Here is a 25101-nt window from a genome sequence, read left to right on the forward strand (position 1 = left end):
CCATTAACTCACAAACATCCCACTCTCCCTACCTCTAATATCATCAATTCACAGACACTTACCTTCCTTCCTTCTCTCCCCCCCTGCATCCCCCTCCTGTTCTGCAATGTGATTTGTCCTTTTCATATTTGTTCATTTTTTTAATTGTATCCTTTGGTATATATGGTTGTGACTACTTTCTTCCACTATTTGATCTGAGGAAGTGGGTCTGGCCCACGAAAGCTCATCATCTAATAAACCATCTTGTTAGTCTTTAAAGTGCTACATTGTCCTGCATTTTGCTACACACACCAGACACCCCTGGCTGCCTCTCTAGCAGAGGCAGCAAAAGGCGGCTGCTTCCCATTCATGCCAGCTCCTGTAAAGCTGTCTGCCCCCTCCTCAGCGCTGCTACCTCTGATAGAGAGGCAGAAGCATGGGCGGTGAGGGAGGCAGGCGGGAGCTGGTACGGGTGGAAAGCTGGCTTTGATGGACCCCCTCCCACCATGGATATTAATATACAAAACTCTAAGGTGCTCTGAGCGAATTAGTTCATGTAACCTACCAATCTTCATGTCATGATGCGCTGGTTCTGTTTATCTTATTTTAATGTGCGTATCATTTTTGTGCTTAAAATTAGACATATGGAGTGGGGAATACTTCCTGATTTTTAAATGTGTGAATAAAAGTCATCAAGTGAGGCCTCAGTGTCTGGGAAGTCCAATACAAAGACCTTAAGGCTTAGCAGTGGCTGGTAGGGAGTGGCCAAGTGACTCCCCAGAGGATAAGGGAACTCTAAAAAGAACAGGAAGGTAGGAGACTAACACGGCTACATTTCTATCACTATTCTACAAGGAAGGTAGGAGTTTTTGTCTTTTGGCTGGGCTGCACCTGAAGAAAGGAGTCCAAGACCCCAGAGTGGAGAGACATCCCTGGTTTGGAGGGCCAGCTGGAAAAAGAGGCTTTAGGGTGAGTTTGAAGAGTTTGCACTGAGGTTTCAGTGGAGAATTAGCCAAGCGTTTCTGTTTCTTTTGATTTGTAACCTGCTTTGCTCTGCCTGTTCTCACTTCTTACCACTTAAATCCTGCTGCTTGTACTTAATAAAATCACTTTCATTTTCTATCACACCCAGTGTCAATAATTGTTACCTGGGGGAGCAACAAGTGTGAACATTCCCCCTTTCACTGTTAAAGGGGGCTCACCTAACTCTTTGGGGTTTGATCCTATCCCAGGAAGCTGGGCCCTAAACTGCACTCCCGTCAGACCTGCAGTGGTTTAGTGCCTTTACTGCTTCTCAGGGGGACAGGGATCTCAGCTCAGGGCCTCGGCAGGGGGAGACGAGTGGGGCAGGCCCAGGGCAGTGAGAAGCCCCCGAGAGCGGGAAGGCGAGTGGCAGTGGCACCCCCAAGGGGTTTCCTGTGACCACACCCTGTCCCACTGGCTTTCAAGCTGGCTCCCTCCTCGTACCGGCTCCCACCAAGCCACCTGCTCCCCCCTCCCCCGCACTGCTACCTCCCACACAGAGGCAGCAGCGCTGGGGAACAGGTGGGAACCAGCACGTGACTCCAGTGCCGCTCCCCACAGAGGTAGGACCGGCTCTCACAGAGATGCCTGCACCCCTCCTCCACGCTGCTGCCTCTGATAGCGAGGTAGCCGCGCAGGGACAGACGGGACAGGCAGGAAGCTGGCTTTCAAGCCAGCTCCCCACACGTAGCTGCCGCCTCTCTATCAGAGGCAGTGGGGGCAGGCGGGAGCTAGTGCTCACGGGGAGCCGGCTTAAAAGCTGGCTCCCTGCGAGCACCGGCTCCCGCCTCTCCACCCCCCCCCCCCCACCTATAAACGTGTCATCGCTAAAATGTCAAGTGGAGACACATTTACTCCACAAAAGGTCGTCAGCATCCCTCACAGGCAGCACTGGCCTGGGAAGGGAAGAGGCGGGATGGGGGGGGAACACAGAACAGACTGAAGAAGCCACGTAAGTGCGGCTCGTTCCCAGCAGCGTGGCGGGGCCCGAGACGTGTTTAATCTATTCGGAGAAGGAAGAGCCAGGGAGGAAGGGAGAGGCACTTACGATATGGCTTCCACCATGGCCAGGCCCATCAGGATGGAGCAGACCGCATGGTCCTCGCGGTAGTCCGGCAGCCCACAGATACAGTAGTAGCAGTCTCCAAGGATCTTGATGCGCAGCTGGTGGTATTTCTGAGAGGAGGGGAAAGCACATGTGACCTTCCACGTGGTAATGGCTGGGAGAGAGGCTCCTACCCACCCGGGCAGGAGAGCCACACGGCAGGTTGGCTCGGCTGCTGTTGGTCCTGCCAAAGGTCAGGTAGCAGAAAAGGGGCAGCTGGCGACAGGACTTGCTGTGCTGGATCCCGGCCCACGCAGTGTGGTACCCTGCCTCCGGCAGTGATCAATACCTAGCATCTCAGGGGAAGGAGTAAACCCCCACCACACGCCTGGCTCGCTGCAGAGGGCTCAGATAATGTCTGTGAGCCCACCTGCTAGGGTGAGAGCTCTCTGTAATGCAGTCTCGGCCTACATCTCTGTGCTGTCCCCTTCTATGCTCTGCCAGCCCTAGGGTCTGACAGCACCCTGACCCCTCTCCCCACCCCATCCCTTCTCTGTACCTCCTTCCAGGCTGCCTCTAAAGCCAGGCTCTCACCGCTCACCTACGTCCAATTCCTTTCATCTCCTCCCTGAAGGGAACAGCCCAGCCCCGTCCTGTCTGCCCAGCCGTCCAGCTCTGCTCCACGACTATCCCAGTGCTGCCGATGCTCCTGATTTTGTCATGAGTCTCATAATTACTGCTCTCCTTAAAGCCCCCGCTCCTGGAGTCAGGTGCCTGTGTGATTGTTTAAGCCTTTCCTTCTTACAGAAAAAGCCAGTTTCTAGCTCTCATGGCTTTGGAGAAAGCTTTGGAAATGGGACCCCAGGGAATCCTACAGACTCAAAAAGCAGACGGTGAATAAAAGAAACACCAAATCTCTTCTGTGTGCGCAATCGTGTGAGTTTAAAGCCATTCTCATGATTTCTGGTGAGCCCGGCTCCTGATCTACGAACCTCTGGGGTTGGCAATCCTGCTCTCCTGCCTTGTCAGCAGATGGGTCATGGCCTGCCCTTCTCCGCCCTTTGGGAAAGGCACTGACCTGCCCCAGGCTGCATTGCTCTGACCCGAGTCAGCTCAGCACCAGGTCAAGGGGACTGACATTAGCGTGTTACGGATTCCCCTGGCTCCCTGCGGCAGGGCTGGGCCGACGAGCGGTCGTGCTCTGAGCAACATGCAGCACATCGGCCGGCGAGCTTCTGCTCCAAGCTCCAGTCTGGATTCGCAATGGGAAGGGTGAAACTGGCTCTTTGGGTTTTCTCTCACCCATGTCGCCCTCTCTCATCCCCGCTGCCTCTTTCAGTGTTGCTCTCATCCCTCCCTGTTCCTCATCCTCTGTGACTGACCCCGCCAGCCCTCCCTCCTCCTCTGTCTCTCTCATGTGCCCCTTCCCCCCTTCCCGTAACTGACTCTGAGTTTACGGTGGGGTTTGTCAGATAATGAAACTGTCTCTCCCTTTATGGATAACGTCGCTTCCCCTTTCTCCTCGCTCCGCTGGGCTGCTTGGCATGCTTCACACCCACAGCACTTTCCCATGCAGACGCAGGCGCGGACCTGACCTGAGTCCAAGGACTCTCCTCCGCAGGCCATGCAGAAATAAACTCATTTTCCATTCCCCTCCCACCCTGGAGGATGGGGGCAGCAGGCTGTGCTCCCGGCAGCAGGGCACAGCTCAGTACTGCTGGGGGAAAAACAGAGCTAGATCCTCAGTTACACTCGGGGGAAAAGGGAAGGAAGGGCTGTGATAGCTTTTAGCTGCCTCTACACTTCTGAGGCCATGACGAACCCTGCCCCAGTGTAACTTAGAGCAGCCTTCAGGCTGACAGTTAGTTTCCCTGGTCTGCAGAGAAAAGAGAACAGCCATGCTCTGGACACAACTCTGACATGCTAGGGCTGAAGTGACCTTACACCAGCTCTGCAACGGGGAGGGGATGCCTTTTGCACCCACTTTGAGGCCCCTTTTTGCAGTGTTCATGGCGTTACTGAGGGTAACTTCTTTGCTGGGCAGGCAGTAGGGTTGCCAGATACTTTCACAAAAAATACCGAACATAGGGGGAGGGGGGAACACCGCAAAAAAAAAAAAAAGTCATTGCGGCTTTAAATCTCCCCGCTCCCCCTGCCCCCACCAGACATGGCAGGGGAGGAATGTCCCAACTGGACTTCTGGCAGAGAAAAACAGAAAATACTGGACATTTTACATGTCAGGCATTTTGGGTTTTTTTTACCAGACAGAAGCCACAAATACCAGACTGTCCAGGACAATACCGGACACTCTAACAGGCAGTGCAGGGCTGCTCCTTACACTCACTTTGGGGCCTGCCCTCCACAGGCAGAACCTGTCCGAGGTCGCAGAGCTGCAGTGATAGCTCGGGGCCCCCCTTACTTATCCCGCAAACTGGCAACACACAGGCAGCTGCTGGGTCCTTCCACTCAGCGGGCCTCCCCCTCGCCCGGGAGGAGTCAGAGCCGAGTTCAGAGCTCAGCTCACCTTGGCCATTACACAGAAGCTGCCACCGGGGGGGGGGGGGGGGCTAAGGGTTTCCAGAACGGTGGCAGCTTTTGCTTCCCGAACCCCTCGCCACCGGGTACTAGGCTGAGACTCACTCAACTCGCTACACGTAAGCCAGCCAGCAGCCATCCTGTGGCCGCAAGGGTCACTCCCAGCCAAGTTGTTGAGCAGGAGGTAAAAGGCCTAAGCCTCACATCTTGGTGAGCCCCGCTCGGCGCAAGGTTGGGCGGATCCCCTCAGGAGCTCAACAACAGGAGCTCCTCCCATGGGCAAGGGGCAAAGCCTGCTTGCTCTGCTGACACAGCATTCCCAGACCCTGCCAAGCCCGGGGAGACTCGGGCGGCGGAGAAGCTCTGACTCCCTGCGAGGTACCGCGCCTCCCGGGCTCTCCAGAGCCTGCTGTGACCCAGAGCGTCCAGCCCGACCGGCGCTGCATGGGCGTACGTACCGCTGCCAGCTTGTCAAAGCGGGCAAAGAGCTCGTTCAGCAGCTTCACCAGCTCCTGGGCGCTGCAGGAGGACGACAGCTGGGTGAAGCCGACTATGTCGGCAAAGAGGATGCTGGGAAAAGAAGAGAACACGAGCCAGAAAACATGAGCTGGTTCACAGCAGGGACCACAGTGGTCATCTCACCTGACCTCCTGTAGGGCACAGGCCAGAGAACTTCCCCCAGATAATTCCTAGAGCAGATCTGTTAGAAAAACATCAGCCATGATTCACAAATTGACCGCAAAGGGGAATCCCCCGTGACCCTTGGTAAATTGTTCCAGTGGTGACAATGATCCAGAGACGTTTATCCAGAGCCGGCCTCCACTGAGGAACAATGCAGAGACTGCCCCACTCCTGCCATAGCCATCCAGCTAGGGGCCTGGTCTACACTAGGATCTTAGTCCAAAATTAGCCCCCCAGGTCAATTTAGTAAGCGATGCGTCCACACTATGCAGCCCATTATTCTGGAAAGGGGCCGCGGAATTCGAACTCTAGTAATGCTATTCCTGAACTTGTACGTCCAAAGTAACGTTAGTGTAGATGCTCCGGTGCCACTAATTCGAACTAATTGGCCCCTGGGAGGCCTCCCGCACCTCCCCAGATGGCTTCTTGGGGCTCTGAGTCTGAGGCAGGCTCCGTGAATGTGGACACGCTACCTCGGACGACACTCGGCTCTTCCTCAGAGTGAGGACACGGAACTTCGAATTTGTAAAATCAGGAGCCCAGAAGCTGAACGTAGTAAATTCGGAATAATCACCTAGTGTAGACATGGCCGGGGAGTCTGGCCAACCTGGTGTAAATTGGGTCAGCGGCAGCACCATTCAGATGGCCAGGCTGCAGGGGCCACTCGGAAGAATGCAGAGAAAGACAGAACCAGAGGTGACAGAGATGCTCCAGACCAGGCAGTTCATTCTGCAGGACATTCTTGCAGTGAAATATCCCACCCAGTGCCGAGGAATCTTGGGGCTCTCCCAGGAGCATAAGAACTGCACTGCTGGATCAGACGGGGTCCATCTAGCCCATTATCCTCTCTCTGACACTGTCCTGCACAGAGGAAGGTGCAGGAAACCCCATAGGGGATGATAATGGAATTACCTTTTCAGGGGGAGGTTTATTCCTGACCCCTGTCACTGGGCTGTTGATCCATGCCCTGAAGCATGAGGATTTACATACCTGCTCATGTATTTTTTTTCATTTGACAAATTTCTTATTATCCTCAACTATCTGGGGTTTCAGAATCCTACTAAGCTTGTGTTCTCAGTGATACCTTGCAGCAGCAAGCTCCACCGGTTAATTATATGTTGCTTAGGAGTCAGGACAGCTAGTTCCCTTTATCAGCATTGAGCTGGCTGCCTTTCAAGTTCACTGAATACCCCTTTGTACGTGCAGTATGACTGAGTACCACATATACCAACTCTACCCCATTCATTATTTCATGTACGGAACACTGTGGGCTGCCCCTTTAAAGGCCAGGGAGTCTGGGTCCAATGTTCACTCAATTTTTTTCCATTTGTGCACGGAATAAATTTTATTCTGTGCACTGAGGCATGTGTGGATGTGCACCACCAGTAGAAACACGTGCTAATGCTAATCAGCTGGGCAGCATTTGAATCCCTCTGGGGTGGCTGCTCAAGCACACAGCATGCAGGGAACACTGATTGAGTCCAGCCAGCCCTGTTCTGAGGCAAGGTCTAAGTGACTGCCTGGTAAACACTTGATTCCCATAAAGCTGACAGAGCTCAGGTGAGGGAGAAAGCTGCAGGCAGCAGGCTGGCTTGGATGTCAGGTGCTGGAGTAGGGACACTTCTAGGTGGAGAGCTTCTAGGAGAACTGGGGCAGGGCTGCCTGGAGGAGTGAGACTCGGACAAAGCTGCCAGGACAAGAAAAAGGACCTGGTTCGGTTGTTGTTTTTTTGCTGAAAATTGCTGGTCCCACTGATAAATGGAGCCGTAAGAACAGCCGCACTGGGTCAGACCAAAGGCCCATCTAGCCCAGTATCTTTTCTTCCGACTGTGGCCAATGTCAGGTGCCCCAGAAGGAATGAACAGGGAGTCATCATGTGATTTACCCCGTCGCCCATTCCCAGCGTCTGACACACAGAGGCTAGCGACACCATTCCTGCCCATCCTGGCTAATAGCCATTGATGGACCTGTCCTTCATGGATTTATCTAGCTCTTTTTTGAACCCTGTTATTGTCTTGGACTTCACAAAATCCTCTGGCAAGGAGTTCCACAGGGTGACTGTGCATTGTGTGAAGAAATACTCCCTTTGGTTTGTTTTAAACCTATTCATTTCATTGGTGAGTCTGGTTCTTGTGTTATGGGAAGATGAAAATAACGTTTCTTTACTCACTTTTTCCACAGCTCTCATGATTTTATAGACCTCTATCATATTCCACCTTACTCATTTCTTATCTAAACTGAAAAGTCCCAGTCTTATTAATCTTTCCTCATATGGCAGCCTTTCCATACCCGTCATCATTTTTATTGCCCTTTACTAAACTTTTTCCAATACCAAGATATTTTTTTTGAGATAAGGCGACCGCATCTGTACGCAGTGTTTCAGATGTGGGCGTACCATGGATATATATATAGAGGCAATAAGATATTCGCTGTCTTATTCTCTATCCCTTTGTAAGTGATTCCTAACATCTGTTTGGTTTTTTTTTGACTGCCGCTGCACACTGAATGGATGTTCTCAGAGAACTGTTCACAGTGACTCTAAGCTCTCTCTCTCTTGAGTGGTAAGCCTTGAGAGTAAGGGCCTGATCCAGACTCAGGGTATGATGGTATCAGTACTTTCTGGGTTGGAAAGACCAGCCATCAACCTCCAGCATACTGCTGTTGTATCCTTCCTTCCTTATCTCTCCCAAGCACAACACCCAAATCTTTCCCCCCATTCTGCATACAGATGACTGCCCAGGCTTTTAATTACCCTCGTTGCCCATCTCTGAATTCCCCGTTTCTGCTTTGTCTGTTGGCAGACAGAGTGACCAGAACCAGACACAGTGCAGGATAGGTATGTAAGCAACTAGTCAAGCTAGTCAACTACCTGATAAGCATATAGTTGAGTAGTGACTCGACAAGTCACTCCTCCCCTCCCCAAGCTTGCTGCCTCTATCAGAGAGAGGCAGCAAGAGGGAGGGCAGGATCCTAGCACCGTCTCTGGAGGGGGACAGAGGAAGCAGAGGCATGGCTTGGCTGTCCCAGCTTGCACCCGGTCCTAAACGCTGTGCCTCTGCTTTTTAAATGGCAGCTCTTAATACATTTTAAATGGTGGCTTTTAATACATTTAAAAAGCAGAGGCGCAGCGTCTGGAACCAGGCATCAGCCAGGACAGCTGATTCTCGGCTTGCGAGTGGTCCCCCCCGCTGCACCTCTGCCTTTTAAATGTACTAAGAGCCTGATGGCTCTTATTACATTTAAAAGACAGAGCTGCAGTGGGGTTAGCTCCCGGAGCATGAGCTAACTCTGCTGCGGTTCAGCAGTTTCCACTCTCATCACCTAATTGAGTAGTCGATGGAAATTCCATCAGTTACTTGATTAGCTGATTAAACACAATTTAACATCCCTAGTGCAGCATGGGAGCATACTCCACTGATATACAGAATGGCATTAAAATCGCCTCAGTCTTCTTGTTCATCTCATTCGTCGTGCAGCCAAACATCTTGTGTGCTTCGTGAGACTGAGCACCGGACTTTATACAGCTCAGGTTTTTCCCCCTTCCTGGTTACAATTAATTTAACCCCCCGAAATGCACCCAGCTCATTCATTTTATTCCTTCCAATGTGCATTATTCATCACTGAACTGAGTTCAGACAAGGTGACTGCCATAGACGTCATATATCACATGGAGCTCAACAACCCTCCACCGTGGAGCAAGGCATGTCCTTTACCTGACGTTCTCATGGCGATACATGTACATGGTGTTAAATTGCTGCATCTCTTTCTGGCTTGGGTCCTTTTTCATGTCCTTTAGCATCTCATCTGCCACGTGCTTGGGCAGGATGGAAAGCATCAGCCGTTCCTGAAGTGGCGAGAAGAGAAAGTGGATAAACCAGAGCTCAGGGCAGACCAAAGCTAAGTCAACACACGCATAGAATCATAGACTCGCTGGCTGTGTCTACATTGGCACCCTTTTCCGGAAAAGGGATGCTAATGAGACCAGTCGGAATTGCAAATGCCCCGGGGATTTAAATTTTCCCCGCGGCATTTGCATGAACATGGCTGTTGCTTTTTTCCGGCTCGGGGCTTTGCCGGAGAAAAGCGCCAGTCTAGACAGGGATCTTGCGGAAAATAAACCCTTTTCTGGAAGATCCCTTATTCTTGATTTCAAGTAGGAATAAGGGATCTTCTGGAAAAGGCTTTATTTTCCGCAAGATCCCTGTCTAGACTGGTGCTTTTCTCCGGCAAAGCCCCGAGCCGGAAAAAAGCAACAGCCATGTTCATGCAAATGCCGCGGGGAAAATTTAAATCCCCAGGGCATTTGCAATTCCGACTGGTCTCATTAGCATCCCTTTTCCGGAAAAGGGTGCCAATGTAGACACAGCCACCGAATCCTAGGGCTGGAAGAGACCTCAGGAGTCATCAAGTCCAGCCCCCTGCTCAAAGCAGGACCAGCCCCAACTAAATCAGCCCAGTTCCTGTCAAACTGGAACTTAAAAAACTCTATGGATGGAAATTCCACCACCTTCCTAGTGAAATAGTTTTTCCTAATATCCAACCTAGACCTCCCCCTCTGCAACTTGAGACCATTGCTCCTGGATCTGCCATCCGTCACTACTGAGAACAGCCTCTCTCCATCCTCTTTGGAACCTCCCTTCAGGAAGTTATCCTGAAGGCTGCTATCAAATCCCCCTTCACACTTCTCTTCTGCAGACTAAATAAGCCCAAATCCCTCAGCCTCTCTGCATAGGTCATGTGCTCCAGCCCCCTCATCATTTTGGATGCCCACCGCTGGACCCTCTCCAATGCTTCCACATCCTTTCTATAGTGGGGGGCTCAGAACTGGACACAATACTCCAGATGTAGCCTCATCAGTGCCGAATAAAGGGGAATAACAACTTCTCTAGATCTGCGGGAAATGCTCCTCCTAATGCACCCTAATATGCCATTAGGTCTTTTTCTGCTGAACTGCTACTTAGCCAGTCAGTCCCCAGCCTGTAACAACGCTTGGGATTCTTCCGTCCCAAGTGCAGGACTCTGCACTTGCCCTTGTTGAACCTCATCAGATTTCTTTTGGCTCAATCCTCCAATTTGTCTAAGGATATGTCTTGCTCTTCTGCAAAAAAAGCGTAAAAGCAAACGCGTTCCCTAGACACAGAACAGTTCTGACTACAAAAACTATGTAGTCTAGACATATCCTTAGACAAATTGGATAACAGCCGTTAGTTCGAATTAACTTTAATAGGCGCTACACATGCAAACTAGCGGAGCGCTTAATTCAAACTAGGTAAACCTCATTCTACGAGGACTAACGCCTAGTTCGAATTAAATAGTTCGAATTAAGGGCTGTGTAGCCACTTAATTCGAACTAGTGGGAGGCTAGCCCTCCCCAGCTTGCCCTGGTGGCCACTCTGGGCACAACCAGGGAAATTCTTCTGCCCCCCTCCCAGCCCCGGAGCCCTTAAAGGGGCACAGGCTGGCTACGGTGCCCATGCCAGGTGCAACCCTGCCAGCACCCAGCCAGCAGACCCTGCACCTGGCACGGCTCAAGCCAGCTACCCGCTGCCACCCAGCCCTCCCCCTCTTCCCGGGACCAGGTTGGCGGCTCCCAGGAGCCTGCTCAGGGCTGCAAGAGGCGGGCGCCTGCCTGGTCTAGTGCAGAGATTGTGGACCTCATCCAGGTTTGGGGGAGGCCTCCAATGTCCACGACCTCCGCACTAGGCACAGGAACGTGGCCGTCTAGGGCAGAATAGCTGCCAGCCTGGCCACCAAAGGCCACATGCGAACCCAGGAGCAGGTTTGCATGAAAATCAAGGTGGACCAGTGAGACTCCCGACACTGACCCCTGAGCTTAGAACATAAGAACGGCCGTACTGGGTCAGACCAAAGGTCCATCTAGCCCAGTAGCCTGTCTGCCAACAACGGCCAACACCAGCTACCCCGGAGGGGATGGACCGAAGATAATGACCAAGCCATTTGTCTCGTGCCATCCATCTCCAGCCTTCCACAAACAGAGGCCAAGGACACCGTTCCTACCCCCTGGCTAATACCACTCCATGGACCCAACCTCCATGACTTTATCTAACTTCTCTTTAAACTCTGTTCTAGTTCTAGCCTTCACAGTCTCATGCGGCAAGGAGTTCCACAGGTTCACTATTTGCTTTGTGAAGAAGAACTTTCTGTTATTAGTTTGAAGCCTGCTACCCATTCATTTCATTTGGTGTCCTCTAGTCCTTCTATTATGGGAACTAATGAAGAACTTTTCTTTATGCACCCTCTCCACCCCACTCATGAGTTTATAGACCTCTATCATTTCCCCCCTCAGTCTCCTCTTTTCCAAACTGAAAAGTCCCAGTCTCTTTAGCCTCTCCTCATATGGGACCTGTTCCAAACCCCTGATCATTTTAGTTGCCCTTTTCGGAACCCTTTCCAAGGCCAAAATATCTTTTCTGGGGTGAGGAGATCACATCTGTACACAGTACTGAAGGTGTGGGAATACCATCGTTTTATACTTCCCCTCCTCCATCTTCCCCTGGATTCATAGAATCATAGAATAATAGGACTGGAAGGGACCTCAAGAGGTCATCGAGTCCAGCCCCCTGCCCTCAAGGCAGGACCAAGCTCCGTCTACACCATCCCTGACAGATGTCTATCTAACCTGTTCTTAAAAATCTCCAGAGAGGGAGATTCCACCACCTCCCTTGGCAATTTATTCCAATATTTGACCACCCTGACAGTTAGGAATTTTTTCCTAATGTCCAATCTAAACCTCCCCTGCTGCACTTTAAGCCCATTACTCCTTGTCCTGTCCTCAGAAACCAAGAGGAACACATTTTCTCCTTCCTCCTTGTGACACCCTTTTAGATATCCCCCTTCCAGCTCCCTCCTCCCAGGTTTTCCCCTCCCCTCTCCCACCCTCTCTCTTACCCTCTCCCACCTTCTTTTCCCAGTCTTCCCACAGGTTAATCCCCCCTCCCCAGTTTGGTTAAATAAAGAGAGTTTCTATTTTTGAACACACGTGTCCTTTATTTCTTACATCAGGAAGGGGGGCTAGGGAGGGGTAAGTGGAAGGAGGTGAGGGAGGAATGGGGCACGAGCCCCCAATGGGGAGGACTGGGGTGGCTCTGCGGGCTCCTCAGGGTGGAAGCTCTCCTTCAGGGTCTCCTGGATCCTGACAGCCCCCTGATTGACCCCCCCGGATGGCAGCCTGCAGCAAGTGCAGCCGGGCTGATGGCCGAGTGCTGTGATGTGCCGAGTGTGGGCACTCAGGGCACTCCAAGACAGGACTGCTTTGCTGTCCCTCATCGAGTTAGACAAGCGAGTGGGGAACCCCTGAGAACTGTCTGTCTGGGGTGGGGGTCGGGTCCCTTTAAGCACAGCCCTCGGCTAGCCTGAGACAACAGCTCCATGCTCTAAGTCCTAACCTCATGCCCTGCCGGCACTGCTTCTGGCCAGCCTTAACCTCGGTTCAGGGTCGGTTCAGGGTCCACTCAATGTGGACATGCTAGTTCGAATTAGCAAAATGCTAATTTGAACTAGTTTTTAAGTCTAGATGTACTAATTCAAATTAGCTTAGTTCGAATTAGTGCTGTAGTGTAGACATACCCTTAGGGTACGTCTACACTGGGTGTACAGAACTAGGGCTTGCGTACTCAGTGTTTCGGGCTTTGAGCTGCCACACGACATTGTATACCTGGGTCTCTCACTCTTGCTAATGTCTCCCCACTACACTAGCCAGAGCTTCTGACTGGGGTCTATGGATTGAACTGCATCCTCTCTGCAGGAACAGATGGCTTGGACCTGAGGTCTGTCCCAGTCCCCCCCAGCAGGAGACTAGGACCTGAGTGCTAGATGACCCCACTTAAGACTGATTGGGGAATGGAAGCAACTTGCTTGACACCCTACAATGGGCCAGTGGCTGAGCTAGGAATACAACCCATATTTCCTGGTTCCCACTGACCTAGCCACTACACCACACAACCTCCCTGGACCAAGCCCTCTGTGAAATCATCTCCCTGGGGAGCATATGCAACATGTCTGCCCTGGGAGGTGCTTTGTTCACTTTTGGACATTGTAAAGACTATAGTAGCAGATTCTCATCAAGAACCAGACAGGACACATGCATACAAGCAGTGCCCCACATCCAGTAATAATGAATGGAGACATACCTATCTCATAGAGCTGGAAGGGACCTTGAGAAGTCATCTAGTCCCATCCTGTCCCCTCCTGGCAGGGCCAAGTACCGCCCCTGACAGATTTGCCCCAGATCCCTAAATGGCCCCCTTAAGGCTTGAACTCACAACCCTGAGTTTAGCAGGCTCATGTTCAAACCACTGAGCTACCCTTCCCCCCACAAGTGTTAAAAACTGTCCAGGGGGGAAGAGGAGAAGGTTGTGTTTTGCTTTTTGCCACAAGGAGTAATTTTAACTGGAATTTGTGAGTCTATTTTCAAATCCAGTTGACGTTCTAATCCAGGGCTACCCAACACATGGCCCGTGGCCCCCATGTGGCCTGTGGCCCATTTGTTTGCTGCCCACGGTGCAGCTTGGGTTTACGCCGGGCTCAACACGCAGCCCGGAGGTGGGAACCAAAACAAAAGAGTAGTCAATACAATGGTCTTCTGTGCAGATGGTGTTTTAGTAGTTAAATTCCTGGACTGCCATTGCTCATTAAAATTGCTGTCATAGAGGTGGAAATCGGGTAAATATTGCATTTTATGAATATCAGCAGAACTGACTTATATGGGGCCCCTGTGTTGTGCAGTCTTGCCTTCATCTTTGTATTCATGCCCGTCAGTGTGAAAGACGCTATTTGCATATATATTTGTGTGTATACGCAGCCACACTTAAGTTGCGGCCCTCGGCATGTGCTGTGAGTATCATTGTGGCCCCCGGGGCTTCCAAAGTTGAGTAGCCGTGGTGTGTGACGCGTGGCATTCAGCCCTGTGACCCAACTACTCTGAGCAATTACTCCAGCCACAAAGTGGCACCTGGTTAGACAACAGGGCTGCTCAGGGCTGCTCAGGTGCTAGTGAGATAGGCACTGTGCAAATCCCAAAGACCCAGAGAAGCCTCCTTCTGCTATGACTCGGAGAGACCCCTCTCGAGGTGGTTGGGGGCGAACTCTCCAGACCCCATCAGTCTATAACTTCTTCACTGAGACAGCTCTCAAGGGAGCCAGTTGTAATGGGGGTTTGTGTGTTATACACACATGTGCCATAGAAATTAGATTCAGAACATCCAGACTTTCCACAGCCCCCTGAGGATCAGGTATTTGCTGTCTTGAGCTAGGTTCGAACCTGGGTCCTAGGTCCATAAGCCGGCAATGAATCTCGGAGAAACTCATCCTCATTAAAACAGCAGCCGAGAATGATCCAATTAACCCCACTGCAGCCTCCGCTACTTGCTCCCAGGGAGCCAGGCGAAGCAGCAAACAGCCCAAGAGTGAGCTCCCCCAGGGTTCGCAGGCTGCCAACTTTGCAGCTCTTAGCCGCTGAGATTGAAGCAGCTCTGGGGGCCTGGTGCGGATCGCGGTCACAGTGACGTCACACTGGAATTACACCAGCGTGTGAGAGAAGATTCCAGCCTTCCATGTAGGGCTAGGAGTCTGCTCAAAATACGTAGTCAGGACAGGCGACTGTGGCCTCAAACTATTCACCCCCGGGCACCTACACTTCATTGCATGGAAGATTTAGGCAGTTGCAAGCATGTGCGGACATGGTTAAGCAGAAGTACATCTTCCGAGTTTCATCTGATCTACCACAGCGACTGACCCCAAGGCCTTCTCCACCAAAAGAGGAGATCTTCTCCAGGCACTTGAGAGAAAGGCCTAATTCTACAGCCTGTAATTAGCAGCTGTTATGACCACAGGGGCTAGACACAAGCAGGAGGCATGCTCAAATGCCCTACATCTGAGAGCCACACCAGGCTCCCAGCAGATCTCAAGTTTAAATGGATTAAAGCACTGGGGGGTAACCGTCAGCCTGCAGGCCACGTATGGCTCACCAGGGTTCTATCTGTGGCCCGCCAGACGTTTTGTTTACCGTTGCCCCGGCACAAGATTGCTAGATTCCGTTGCTAGATTCTGCTGATTTCCGGACATGGAATTCTTTTCCCTACGGGTATTACTAAAGTGACACACACATAAAGCAAGGGTACAGGGAGAGAGGTGCACACAACACTGACTGTAAGAGTCCTGCATATCCAGTCAAAGTGCTGCTCCAGTTCAATTGGCACACCCTGCAAATTCTAAGTACACAAGCGCAGTTAGCAAAACTACCCCATCCCGGGAGATCATCTTGCTTACAACAATTTTGCAGCCCACTGAGATGAAGGAGGGCCACTCTATAGCCTAGGTTGCCCATTGCTAGATTAAAAGCTAGCTGACAGGTCTCAAAATGTTATTATAAAAAGGGAATTGACACAGAAGGGGTGTTACTAGCCAGGTCCCTGTGCTAATTAACATTTGTATCAACAAACAGGAAGAAAACACAAAACCTTCACTGCTAAAGTACACAAAACTGGGGGAGTGATAATTAATTAAGACAACAGGCCACTGATTCACAGTGATTTGGATCTCTTAGTAAGCTGGGACCAAGCAAATAACATGCCTTTTAATATGGCAAAAAGTAGCTATAAATATCTAGGAAAAAGGATTGCAGACCATAGTTCTGGGGGGGGGGAGAGGGATGCTCTATCCTGGGAAGCAGTGACTCTGAAAAAGACTTTGGCTGTGTCTACCCTGGGAAGCTTTGGCAACAAAAGTGCTGTCGACATGCAAAAGTCGGCAAAAGTGAAAACCAGTCAAACTGTTTTTCTCCCTCCCTTTGTCGACATTTCATGGCTATGTTGCTAGCACCCTGTTGACAGACAGAGCAAAGAAATGCAGGTAAGCATCCCACAGGGCAGTGTTGTGAAAAGGCAGAACTGATCCCTGCACTTTTTGGGATTCCCTTATAGCTCTGTGAGCGATTCGTGCTGAGGAATGTCAAAGTGGCACAGTAGTCCCTCCAGCCCTCCCCCTGCAGCAGCATTCAGCCTGGCACCGTGTTTCTAGTGCAGGGCAGAACAGGAGCATTCCAATGATTTGTTCTTTAGCCCCCAAACACAGCAGCTCATGCAGTCATCAGATACTTCCCGGAGCTTTGAAAGGGGAGGAGCAAGTGCTTACAGGGCAGCAGAGATCACAAAACACTGAGCACAGCCATCAGGGCAGGCATTGTGGGATAGTGGTGGAAGCCAGTTCTCTCGACAAAAGAAACAGCAGAGTCCACACTGGCTCGTTGTCCACAATAAAGGGAGTGGAAAAGACAAAACTAGGTGTTTTTCCTAATAAAAATTGCATTGTCGTGTAAACACTCTCGTTTTGTCACCAAGATGCAGTTTCTGGAGCAAAACGTGCCAGCGTAAACAGAACCTTAGGCTTGTGGTGGATTATCATGTGAACGTGAGCTCCCAATGGCATTGTGGCCAAAAGAGCTAATACGATCCTGGGATATATAAATAGGGGAAACTAGAGTAGGAGGAGAAGTTATTATTATACCTCGGTACTCGGCACTGCTGCTACTACTTCAGGAATCATGTGTCCAGTGTTGGCATCCACCATTCAAGAAGCCATGAGAATAACTGAAGGCTTAGAAAACGTGCCTTAGAGCTCAGTCTGTTTAGCTTAACAGAGAGAAGAGTAATGGGTGACTTGACTAGGGACTCGAAATACATAGGAACAAATATTTAATAATGGGCTTTCCCATCTCACAGAGAAAGGTCTAACATGATCCAGCGAATGGAAGTTGAAGCGAGACACATTCAAGCTGGGAAGAAGGCGTACATGTTTAAGAGCGCGGGTAATTAACCACAGGAACAACTGACCAAGAGCTGTGGTGGCCTCTCCATCCCTGACACTTTTAAAATCAAGATGAGATGTTTTCCTGAAACCTCTGCTGTAGACAGGTCTCTGGCCCTGTGTTATGCAGGAGCTAAGACTAGATGATCACGGTGGTTCCTTGTGGCCTTGGCATCTACGGAAGACCAAGGTGCCGCAGTGCTGTGGTTAAGGTGGCCTGAGCCAATGCTGAGCCAATGGCTAAGGCTGCTGTGAGGAGGCTGTAGAGTCAGGTGGTATCCCTTTAAGTAACGTATGCATCCTCTAGAGCAGGGGTTCCCAACCTGGGGTACGAGAAGCTTGTCAAGGAGTATGGGGAATATTTGGTAAATATCTAGATGATCCTAATTGAAATATTCCAAAAGTAGTCGTGTTAGTGAAAAAAGCTGTGGATTCTAGAGTCTAGAATTTATTTCCTTTCATATTGAATAGAGAGTACGGGAAGGTTTACTAAAAGCCAAGGAGGTATGGGGACCAAAAAAGGTTGGGAACCCCTGCTCTAGAGTTCCTTACTGACTTTCATGTTGCAGAAACTCGAAGCAGCTGGAGAAACAATTAATGTCTGTAGCTAGGCCCGATGTGCTGGACAGAGTTAATAATCAATTCCCTGACCGCTCCGTTTCTGTGGAGTTCCTTCTTCTTCCATTTCTTGTATAAAGAGAGTAACAGCTGCAGCTATGCAGAGGAGAGAGCACACACAGGACAATCCATTCTCATGCTTCATAGTGACAGATGGTGGACTGGTGGGGTCAAGAAGGAATTTCCCCTCCCCACCATGCAGAGAGTGGTGCAACTAACCAAGTGCATTATGCGGGAGGAAGGAGTTGGGTTTCTCTAAAGCATCCTCAGTGACTAAAGAAGGATACAGGACTAGCTGGGCTGATTGGACTAATCAAGAATGGCAGCTTCTATTTGACTTCCTAGCCCCCTGCTATTGCTCTGCTTGGACATCAATTCATCCAGAGGACTGCGGCTCCCTGGAGTAAGATGTCACACTGAAGCCCCAGCCACTTGTGGACTTGTAAATAAGTCAGGGAGCTTTTTGCAAGAATAAGGGTGTTAGTCCACGCCAAATTCCAATGGGGAAGAGGGACCATGTGCCGGCTCCCTAAAATGTCCCCTGCAGCTTCTGTTGGTGACAGTAGACCTGTCCCCTCACTGCCTTACGCTTTGTGCACGCACAGGGACAGCCAAGTAAAGTGAGCATCAAAAGCTACCAAAGTGAACTGCCCAGACTTCACACTCCTGCTCTGGTGTGAGCGACGCCACAAGGCAATGGAGAATCAAGCCTGGTCACCTCTTCTTTGTTTCGGATCATCCCAATGGATAAGAACGGCCGTACTGGGTCAGACCAAAGGTCCATCTAGCCCAGTAGCCTGTCTACTGACAGTGGCCAGCACCAGGTACCCCAGAGAGGGTTGACCGAAGACAATGATCAAGCGATTTGTCTCCTGCCATCCCTCTCCAGCCTCTGACAAACAGAGGCCAAGGACACCATTTTATCCCCTGGCTAATAGCCTTTTATGGACCTAACCTCCATGAAATTATCTAGCTTCTCTTTAAACTCTATTATGGTCCCAGCCTTCATAGCCTCCTCTGGCAAGGAGTTCCACAGGTTGACTACACGCTGCTCTTTCCCCTCCATGTTACGACGAGGGATGTAAATGGCTAAGTGGTTAACCACTAAGCCTCACCCTTATTGCTTAACTCAGTGGTCCCCAACCTTTTGGGGATTCCAGGTGCCCAGGGGCGGGGCCGCTCACGCGCCGCATGTCCGGGGGTGGGGCTGCGCATGCGCCACACGCCCAGGGGTGGGGCCGGCCCAGATTGTTCGGCGGGTGCACATAAATGCCCCGGCGGGCGCCATGTCACTTGTGAGCACTGCATTGGGGACCACTGGCTTAACTGGTAAAGGCTGGAGCAGTTCCCTGCCCTCCACAGGCAGGGGCTGCTCCGATCAGCCCCTCTCCATGGCAGGCCCAACCCACCCCCAGCGCAAGTTACACACTGGCTCCCCGAACGGGGCCAGTAGGGGGTGCCAGCCCCACTCTTGAGAAGGCGGAGACTTTGCTGTGGACTTCTATATAAGCTTTACACTGCAGAGCCCGCAGTGAGTGTAACCATGTAACTGCTAGGATTTTTTGCGGTTACACGGTTACATTTTTAAACGATTTTTTTACATCCCTAGTTACGACCCATCTTGTGCAATCAGTCCATGTGCTACTGCTGGGTCCTACTTAGTGGAAGTGTGTGTTGATTTATACCACATTCTAGCAAACAGCCGTAGTAAATAGTCGAATGATGTCATGCATGGATACTGTACATATATTTCTTCCTGGAAACTAATGCTGGCTAAAAATAATTGGGTTATCTATCACAACAGACCTGCAGTGAGGCTGTTAATTGTGACTTCTTCAAAGTAAAACTGACCAGATGTAGAGCTGGATTTTTCTAGAAGGAGCTGGATAATTGTATTACCACTAATAACATCTGCAGTTATGCAGAGCGGGGAGCACGTAAAGGGCAATCTATTTTCATGCATTAGGCCAGAAGACGGTGGACTGGGGAAGCCAGGAAGACATTGCCCCTCCCCACCATGTACAGCAAAGCACAACTAGCCAGGTGCATTATGGGGGTGGGGAGGAGGTAGAGGAAAGTGTTGGGTTTCCTGTGGAGCATCCTGAGTGCATGAGGCAGGATACGGGTCTAGTTGGACTGATGGTCCAGCCCAGAATAGCAACGTCCACCTGAATTCCCAGCTCCCTGCCATACTTCTGCTTGGACACCAACTCATCCACAAGAGCCGGCTATTGTGAACTGGGTGGCTCCTCGCTCTAAACCACCGTTCCCCCACCATTGCCCTGCGTGCAACAGCTCCACCCTGATTCTTAATGCACCACCCTGCAGATCGGGCACAGACTCACACACCTTCCGCGATCAGAAGGGACCGTTGCGATCATCTAGTAGGAATGTAAAATCCCGTTTAATCACTTAACCGGTTAACCGTTAGGTTTAACCAGTTAACTGATTAAGCAGGATCCAGGGCAGGGGACTGCTCCTGGTTGGCGCAGCCCCCAACCCATGGGGCTGCTGGCTCTGCAGGACTCCTGGCTCTTCCAGCCTCATGTGGGGCTCCTAGCTCTCCTGGCCAGGCCCATAGCACAGCGAGGGGCTGTTCCTGTGGTTACCCATTCACATCCCTATCATCTAGTCTGAACTCCTGTATAACAGAGGACAGAGAACTTCCCCCACAATAACTCCTGTTTGAACGAGAGAATGTAATATAGAAAAGTATCCAGTCGTGATTTTAAATTCACCAGTGGCAGAGATGCCACCCACAACCCTTGGTAAGTTGCTCTGTTGGTTAATTATCCCCATTATTAAATACATGTGCCTTCTCCTTTCAACTTCCAGCTATTGGATCTTCTTATGCCTTTGTCAGCTAGACTGAAGAGCCCTTCACGATCACAGGTTTGTTCTCTCTGCCATGAGTACTTATAGACTCGGATCACATCACCCCTTAACTTTCTCTTTGTTCAGCTAAAAGGGTTGAGCTCCTTGAGGCTATCACTTTAAGACATGTTTCCAAGTCTTTCATCATTCACGTGGCTCTTCTCTGAACTGCTTCCAACTTACCAACACTCTTCTTGAATTATGGACACACCAGAACAGGACATAATATTCCCGCACTGGTCACACCAGCGCCAGATACAGAAGCAATATAACCTCTCTACTTCTAGTCGAGATTCCGGTTTATGCATCTAACGATTGCATTAGCATTTTTGATCAGCATGTCGCTCTGGGACGGTATGTTCAGCTAGTGATCTGCCATGACCCCCATATCTTTTTTAGAGTCACTGCTTCCCATGATAGTATACGTATGGCCCGCTTTCTTTGTTCCTAGATTGTTCCAATCATTGTGCCATGTGCAAACTTTATCGGTGAGGATTTCATGTGTTCTACCAGACCACTGATAAAAAATGTTCAATAGCCTAGGACCAAGATCTGAAAGCCACTAGAACCTGCTTGATGATTCTCCAGTTACATTGGGGGAGGATGTTGCACAGAGACATAGCCAGGGGGTCTACAACTATGAACAAAGTCTCCCAGGATGGGGGAGTTACAGAAGCTGCCTGTGCTCCTGCAGCCACAGGACTGTGTCTCCTGGCCTACCCAGCCATGTCATCCAGCACCAAGTTCATCTCTTCACGCTCTGGGCAAGAGGCAGGTTCTCACCAAAAATCAGGGGACTGCACATGGGCAGCAAACGCAGAATGATGTGCTTGAAAGGATGTGGAAATGGGGCTGTGAGCTGGGTTGTCCGCTTGTGAGAGCCTGCGATTGCAGACAGCTCAAGCTGGAGGGATGAACAGAGAGAGGAGGCTTTGGGGTTTGTTTGTTTTAAATCGGTCTCTTGGGTTATCACCAACTTTCCGCCCCATTAAAAGCACCACACCATCCTCAAAATGACACTGGTGCGGTCATCTGCGATTTGCTGGCACGCTCCCTCACTGGGGCAGGGCGAGAGGCCAGGGAGCAGGATCTGGCAAGAACAGATGGGTTATTTTTCTCTGTACTAACAGGAGCAGCGCCTGGTGCATTTCAAACTCCCTCTGTTTATTTCCGTTGGCTTCCTGTAATTTCCCTTGTAGGGCAAATTGAGTCACTATGGCAACCTGTTTCCATGGCAGCAAATGACAAACTTCACTGTGAGTTGCCCCCGCTGGCTTCTTGTGTGGTGCAATAGCAAACACCTAGGCAGGGGAAACTAACATCCCTCCATCTCCCAGAATTCAGGCTTCCTTCTTCTACTCAGCATCCTCTCCTTTGCTCCATCACCCCATTGGCAGTGGGCTTTGAGCGTGGCACCTGGGAAGAAGAAATCTAAGAGGGTATCTCTCTACTAGCCACCCTAGTTCAAACTAGGGAGGCTAATGCAGTCATTCGAACTTGCAAATGAAGCCCGGGATTAAAATATCCCGGGCTTTATTTGCATGTTCCCGGGCGCCGCCATTTTTAAATGCCCAGTAGTTTGAACTACCTGCACGCGGCTACATGCGGCACGGGCTAGGCAGTTCGAATTAAAGCTCCTAATTTGAACTACTATTATTCCTCCTGCTCTCTCCATACTCCAGGGCTGAGGAGGCTGGGACCATGTGCTGTCCACCCTCCCCACGCTCTGGGACCGGAAAGAATGGGACCGCACTCTGCCCATCCTCCCCATACTCAGGAGCCACGGAAGCTGTGCTCACGCAGCGGGGGCTGGAGTCCTGCCCCTGCGGTGAGGGAGGGGCGTGGCTCCTACAGGAGGCGGAGCCTTGGGTGGAAGAGGTACAAAGAAGGGCCACTAGGATGATCCGAGGAATGGAAAACCTGTCTTATGAAAGGAGACTCAAGGAGCTTGGCTTGTTTCCCTTAACCAAAAGAAGGCTGAGGGGGGACATGATTGCACTCTTTAAATATATTAGAGGGATAAATACCAGGGAGGAAGAGGAATTATTTAAGCTTAATACCAATGTGGACACAAGAACAAATGGATATAAACTGGCCAGTAGGAAGTTTAGACTTGAGATTAGACGAAGGTTTCTAACCATTAGAGGAGTGAAGTTCTGGAACGGCCTTCCAAGGGAAGTAGTGGGGGCAAAAGATCTATCTGGCTTCAAGATTAAACTAGATGGGTTTATGAAGGGGATGGTTTGATGAGATAACATGATCTTGGTAACTAATTGACCATTCATTATCAGTGGGAAATAGGTCAATGGAGGGATGATAGGAGTTACTATAGAGAACTTTCTGAGTGTCTGGCTGGTGAGTCTTGCCCACATGCTCAGGGTTTAGCTGATTGCCATATTTGGGGTCGGGAAGGAATTTTCCTCCAGGGTAGATTGGCAGAGGCCCTGGAGGTTTTTCGCCTTCCTCTGTAGCATGGGGCCCAGATCACAGCTGGAGGATTCTCTGCATCTTGGGGTCTTCAAACTATTTGAAGGCTTCAATATCTGAGATATAGGTGAGAGGATTATTCTGGGAGGGGTGGGTGAGATTCTGTGGCCTGCACTGTGCAGGGGGTCAGACTAGATGATCATAATGGTCCCTGCTGACCTTAAAGTCTATGAGTCTATGAGGTAGGGCTAGGAGGTTGCCTCCCCCGGCCCTAGGTTCACCCGCTGGCCGTTCATGACCAGGACTTTCACCTCCCAGACACTTGTTCAAGGCCAGGTCGGATCAACAGTGACTGAATGATTCTCACTCATGGATATGCTAGGACAGCTTTGTGCTAGGCCTTAAAGCAAAGCTGTCCTCAAGCCGACAGAGGAATTCCCTGCACTGTGGGACTAGCAAGCTGCCAGAATGGCTTCTAAGCACTCTAGCAGGTGGTGTGGCTTAGAGCAGCTCCAAGGCTGTTCCAATGTACGCCAGGGACCAGGCTGATCTGGAGCCAGCTTCAGGACTGAAGGCTTCGGGGCTGCAACAGGATCCTTTGGGTCCCCATTCAGCTGCCTCCAGCAGCTCAGAATCCAACCTTCTTCTCTCCTGGTATCTCTCAACCTTCCCAGACTCTGGTACCCCCTCAGGAGTCTGACTTGTCTTGCATACCCCACATTCCACCTCACTGAAAACCAGCTGGCTTACAAAATCAGGCAAAAAAATACTTCCCCATTTTCACCATAGCATCTAAGAACATAAGAACATAAGAACGGCCGTACCGGGTCAGACCAAAGGTCCATCTAGCCCAGTATCCTGTCTACCGACAGTGGCCAGCACCAGGTGCCCCAGAGAGGGTGGACCGAAGACAATAATCAAGCGATTTGTCTCCTGCCATCCCTCTCCAGCCTCTGACAAACAGAGGCCAAGGACACCATTTTATCCCCTGGCTAATAGCCTTTTATGGACCTAACCTCCATGAATTTATCCAGCTTCAATTTAAACTCTATTATAGTCCTAGCCTTCACAGCCTCCTCTGGCAAGGAGTTCCACAGGTTGACTACACGCTGTGTGAAGAAGAACTTTCTTTTATTAGTTTTAAACCTGCTACCCATTCATTTCATTTGGTGTCCTCTAGTTCTTCTATTATGGGATCTAATAAATAACTTTTCTTTATCAGCCCTCTCTACACCACTCATGATTTTATCTACTAGATATTTGAGAGAGTTTGTCTATGAGCGAGCGAGTCCATCTGTCTATTTGTTCAAGAACGTCTCCTAACCGGTAAGAGCGAGGGCCCCCAGATTTGGTAGGCGGCTTCCTCTTAGCATAACTTAAAGCAAGGTCAGGGTTTGGTTGTGCGGGGAGGAGGAGGAGGGGCTGAAGATCTCACACACACAACCCCGATGCGTACGGGGAGGCATAAAACCATACAGAAGAGACACAGAATCACCAGGCAGGTGAAAGGGACTGGCGGGGGTTGCACCTCATCATCCAAGACTGCCATAGCCCCAAGTTGCCAACTCCACATGCACCCTATAGGGTATGGGATGGGCATGGGGGGGTTGCAGCTTCCCCCCTTTCATACAGGAACATTGTTGGCTGCTCCCCTTTGTCAGGGAGCGAGGGGAAAGTGCACAGTTTGCTCCCTTCCTCAATCTGGCTGCAGGGAGCAGATGAACCCAGCTGTGCCTGCGGAAGCTGCAGCAGCTATGGAGAGGTGCTGCTTCACCTGGCCTGCAGGTGCTGCAGTGAGAGAGGCCTGGGGCTGTCCTCTCTCCCCAGCACAGCCTGTATACTGACCCCTCGCCCCCAGCCCCACCTCAGTGCAACGATTTAAATGAAGAAAAAAAAATATTAATTGAATTAAGGACCTGAGCAACACCAGGTAAATCTTCTAGTTATAAAACTAATCACCTGAATTATGAATATTGTACTTAAATGTCAGAGTAAAGTGCGCAGAGCAGTACAAACAAGTCATTGTCCGCATGACATTTTAGTTTGTACTGTCTTGGATAGTGATTTTTATGCAGCCTGTTGTCAGAGTAGGCAAA

General features: G+C 50.6%; 1 protein-coding gene across 2 annotated transcripts in view; it reads right to left on the minus strand.

Moving 5' to 3' along the window:
- The window catches only part of ADCY3 (adenylate cyclase 3), a 110355-nt gene that overhangs the window by 22688 nt on the left and 62566 nt on the right, over nt 1–25101 (minus strand). For both annotated transcript variants that reach the window (XM_075923299.1, XM_075923298.1), the window contains 3 exons: nt 8977–9107; nt 5041–5152; nt 2051–2178 (listed from right to left, as the gene is read on the minus strand). In XM_075923299.1, coding sequence (XP_075779414.1) covers nt 2051–2178; nt 5041–5152; nt 8977–9107 — 371 coding nt within the window. The remainder of the gene's footprint in view (nt 1–2050; nt 2179–5040; nt 5153–8976; nt 9108–25101) is intronic.

Source organism: Pelodiscus sinensis, chromosome 3 (genome assembly GCF_049634645.1).
Source record: "Pelodiscus sinensis isolate JC-2024 chromosome 3, ASM4963464v1, whole genome shotgun sequence".
NCBI classification, from domain to species: Eukaryota; Metazoa; Chordata; order Testudines; family Trionychidae; genus Pelodiscus; species Pelodiscus sinensis.